General features: G+C 47.5%; 1 protein-coding gene across 1 annotated transcript; it reads left to right on the plus strand.

Moving 5' to 3' along the window:
- The first annotated feature begins 608 nt into the window (after window positions 1-608).
- On the plus strand, window positions 609-2,437 carry LOC147608130 (jacalin lectin family protein). Its single transcript, XM_086789850.1, has one exon. The coding sequence runs from the start codon at window positions 720-722 to the stop codon at window positions 2,229-2,231; it is 1,512 nt and encodes a 503-aa protein (XP_086645976.1). The 5' UTR covers window positions 609-719; the 3' UTR covers window positions 2,232-2,437.
- The last annotated feature ends 1,415 nt before the right edge of the window (window positions 2,438-3,852 follow it).

Genomic DNA, 3,852 nt, shown 5'->3' on the forward strand with positions numbered 1-3,852 from the left:
ATTTGTGTGTAACTCGATGTGTCTAGCTTCAAAAAGAAAAGGAAGGATAATTTTACACATATTACTTTTGCTTGTGACTACATGTAAAATGCTTCCTTGAAAATGTAAAATGCTTCCTTAAAAATGTAAAATGCTTCTTGCCCGTCAAAGACGGGTCCCGACACTAGTATTATGAAAGTTTCTTAATTGTAATGTGAAAGATCTTGGTATGGATATGGCCAAGGGCCTCTCTGAACGTTTTGTAAAGGTTTTCCTTGGTTAATACTATATATATTTACTTCCTAAGAAAAAAAAAGAAATCAATAGCAAATAGGGAGGGGGCCACAATGAGTGGAAAGGAATATATTTTAATTAATCGTGGGAAGCTAAGGAGGCGTATGTGCTTCCATGGCCACCACAGGAAAAGTGTTTCTTGCGCCTAATACAAGTGCTTGCGTTGCGTAGCTCGGGTTGCCTCGGTGAGTGTGTCTCGCACCTAATGTGATCGCGGTCCGCCAAGGTCTCGGGTTGAGGATGGTCTCTGACCTACTGCCTGTACCAGTAAGTGTGTAATTCACCTATCCGCGCCCCTTAAAGAGCAACTCCTGCGTTACTGTGAACTTGTGGAGAGAGAGAGAGAGAGAGAGGAGAGAGAGATTGTGAACTTGTGAAGAGAGAGATATTGCTCTCACAGCCTCAAGAGCTAGCACTACTATAGTTTTGTTTCGGCAACAACGTCAATGGCCGCAGCAGCAGCAGCAGAGCATGGGTTTCTGGGCGCAGCACCCGTGAGCCTCTTCCAAGGCTACGGGAAGCTGAGAGGCACTGGACTGGGCACGGCCCTGACCGGGTCAACCCAGAAAGTAGGCGGCACCAGCAGCGTCACGTACCGTGTGTGCCTGGGCAAGGAAGAGGTGTTCGACGCCCTGGAGGTGGAGGAGTCGCGGACGCCCGAGAAGCTCAGCTTCATCAGGCGGCAGAAGCTCACTGACTACAGCACGTGCATCGTGGTGTACGCCAAACACCCCGTGGGCACCGAGACGGTGACGGACGTCAGCCTGAAGACTGAGGTCAATCCGCCAGTCAATATATCGGCGGCCAAAGATTTCGTGAGCCACTATGGCGATAGCTTCATGTCCTCGCGAACCGTGGGGGGTGAGTACTACGCCGTCTACACGTTCTACTCACGGACATGGCAGGAGCAGACAGATCTGGTTGGGGAGATGAAGGCTCAAGGGATCTTGTCACCTGTGAGGGTGGATGCGTCCCTGCAAACCAAGATCAACAACTTCAGCTCCGCCCAGCACACGCGCATAGTGTTTGAGCAGAACGTCTCAGGCCTCATCGATCCCGAGCTGCCGACTTCCGACATCATACAGTTTGCGTTGGGCTTCTCCTCCATCACTCTCAGTGCTCCTGTGATCATAGGCTTCCAGACTTCTGGCTATGAGGGCGTCCCGGGGCTTGACAGTAGCACCTTCAGTCAGGTGTCTCGCAACCGCGACATGCTTTCGGGCTCCGAAATCAGAGCTTCTCTGTTAAAGCTGCACCATTTGCAGAACGAGATCGCCTCCATCAAGCGTACCTACCAGTTCTATGGCGGCTATGACCAGGACACCACGCTCACAGACGTGGAGATGCAGGCCGCAGCCGACATTAAGGCGATCCAGGCTCTCACGGAAAGATATTCCGTCGATCCCTTCACCGCTCTCTCTCTTCCCAAGATGAGCTCGCTTTCCCATGGCAGTCCACGCATCCGCACATCTTCCCTCCAGCGATCTCCCAACTACGGTGGGAACACCGGCACTCCCTTCTGCGACATCAATGACGATGGCCTTGAACGCTACCTCCAGCAGCACACACGGATCAGTGCACTGCAAATGCAGTCGGTGGAAGACATGAACAAGCTTGTAGTTACATACACAGGTGACAACGGCTCGTGGAAGGTCAGCCATGGCGGCGCAGACGGTGGCGATGGTGGCAGCGAGCTTTTGGTGCCGCGAGGAGACTTCGTGAATTCCATGTCTGGCTACTATAACGAGGGGGTTGTCACAAATCTCCACTTCACAGTCACCAACAATCAATGTGCATCCGAGGGACCCTGCACCGGAACCGGATTCCACTGGAAGGTGCCCTCAGGCTCTATCATTCTCGGCTTCAGTGGGCATCATGGCCCCCTCCTCAATGCCATTCAAGCCGTGTACACCACCTTCATGCCTGCGTATTGGGATCTACCATCACCCTCCACCTAGACCCAAAGCTTAATTGTGTGTGCCTGAGTACACACTTTTGCACGCTAGAAATAATAATACATTGTTGAGATCAAACATAATTATAATTAAAGCTAGCACATTTATCCATGATATTAATGCTAATAAACGGGTGTAACCCTCCAAAGGGTGTGACCCGGGAGGCCATTTGTTGATGTAACCATCTAATATAATATACGTTCGACTCTCACTCCTTGCATCTCTCTGTGTATCTAAAAAGCCTACAAGGTATCGGAGCAAAGAAGGGCCTGACCCTGGGAGAAGGAGAAAACCTGCACAGCAATGAAACGTAGCAACCGTTGAAGCAAAAGAACCGCCTTCAAAAATACCATGATGCTCCCACGTCTTGTACATTTAAGATAAAACATGGATAACTCAGCTAATAAGTCTAATTTCTTGTAAAATCCTTGTAGTTCATGGCATTCACCCTCCTTTCTTCATGGCAAACAGCTTGAGGGAGGCCAAATGAAAATAATTTGCTCCATTTCCTAATCACTCTTCACTCAAATCAAATGAAATGAAACAAAATTTAAATTTGAAATGTGATGGAATAGGGGCCTAGTCTTTGGTTTGCTAATGGGGCCTAATTACTACTCTTTTCTTCCTACCTCCTAGGCCCAAACTTAGAGGTCCCCCACCTAGAATCGTGCAGATTAAAAATTTAAAATTTTTTAAATTTTTTCCCAAAAGTGTGTTTTTCCTCTCAAACTTCTCCCCAAAAATACTCTAAGTTTGGAAAGTTCATTTTGAACCTCTTTCTTCCTCTTCTAAGCTCTCCATTGCTGCAAAAACTCCATACCTCTCAAGCTCTCCCTCCTTGTCAAGCTCCCTCTCCCTTTTTCTTCCTTTTCTAAGCTCTCCATCGCTGCACAGAAACTCCATCCCTCTCAAGCTCTCCCTCCTTCTCAAGATCCCTCTCTCTCAATCTCCCTCTCTCTCTCTCTCAAGCTTCCTCCCTCTCCATTGCTGCAGAAACTCTATCCCTCTTTAGTTTACTCTAGGTTTTCAGGAAGCCTATTCTCAAACTCTTACCCTCTTTAGTTTACTCTAGGTTTTCAGGAAGCCTATTCTCAAACTCTTACCCTCTTATAAGCTTTCCATTGCTGCACTGAAAACCCTGAACTTTCTCTCCTCTCCACTCTTCTATTGTAAAACAAGCTTTTCTTTTCCCTTCTTCTCTTTTCTTACCACCATGGCTTCTTCCAATAATGTGAGAAGACCTAGGGAGAAGCTATGGAAGAGCTTGTGCTGCATAACACAAGAGATGAGAATGGAGTTTGGACTCCAACAAGATTTAGGGTTGGGGTTTAGGTCTATATGCAGCCAAGCTCTAAGGGACCACATCGAGTGCATCAACTGGGGAATATGCTACATCATTGGAAGGGGTGGCTACAAGGCTTCAAGCATACTAAGAAGGAAGGACTAGTTGCCATAGTGCAACATGTGTATACCCTTGGAGACCTGTACATTCAAGGCCAGCGACCAAGGTTTCCTTCAAATTGTCAGAGTAACATAAACACAGCTTTAACATCATGCTAATATTGGATTTTTTGTTTCAAATTTTCTTATGATCCTCCATTTTCTTATGTCTCTCTTTCTGCAG

This window comes from Cibotium barometz, chromosome 54 (assembly GCF_041138505.1).
Source record: "Cibotium barometz isolate CiBa-2024 chromosome 54, ASM4113850v1, whole genome shotgun sequence".
Taxonomy (NCBI): Eukaryota; Viridiplantae; Streptophyta; class Polypodiopsida; order Cyatheales; family Cibotiaceae; genus Cibotium; species Cibotium barometz.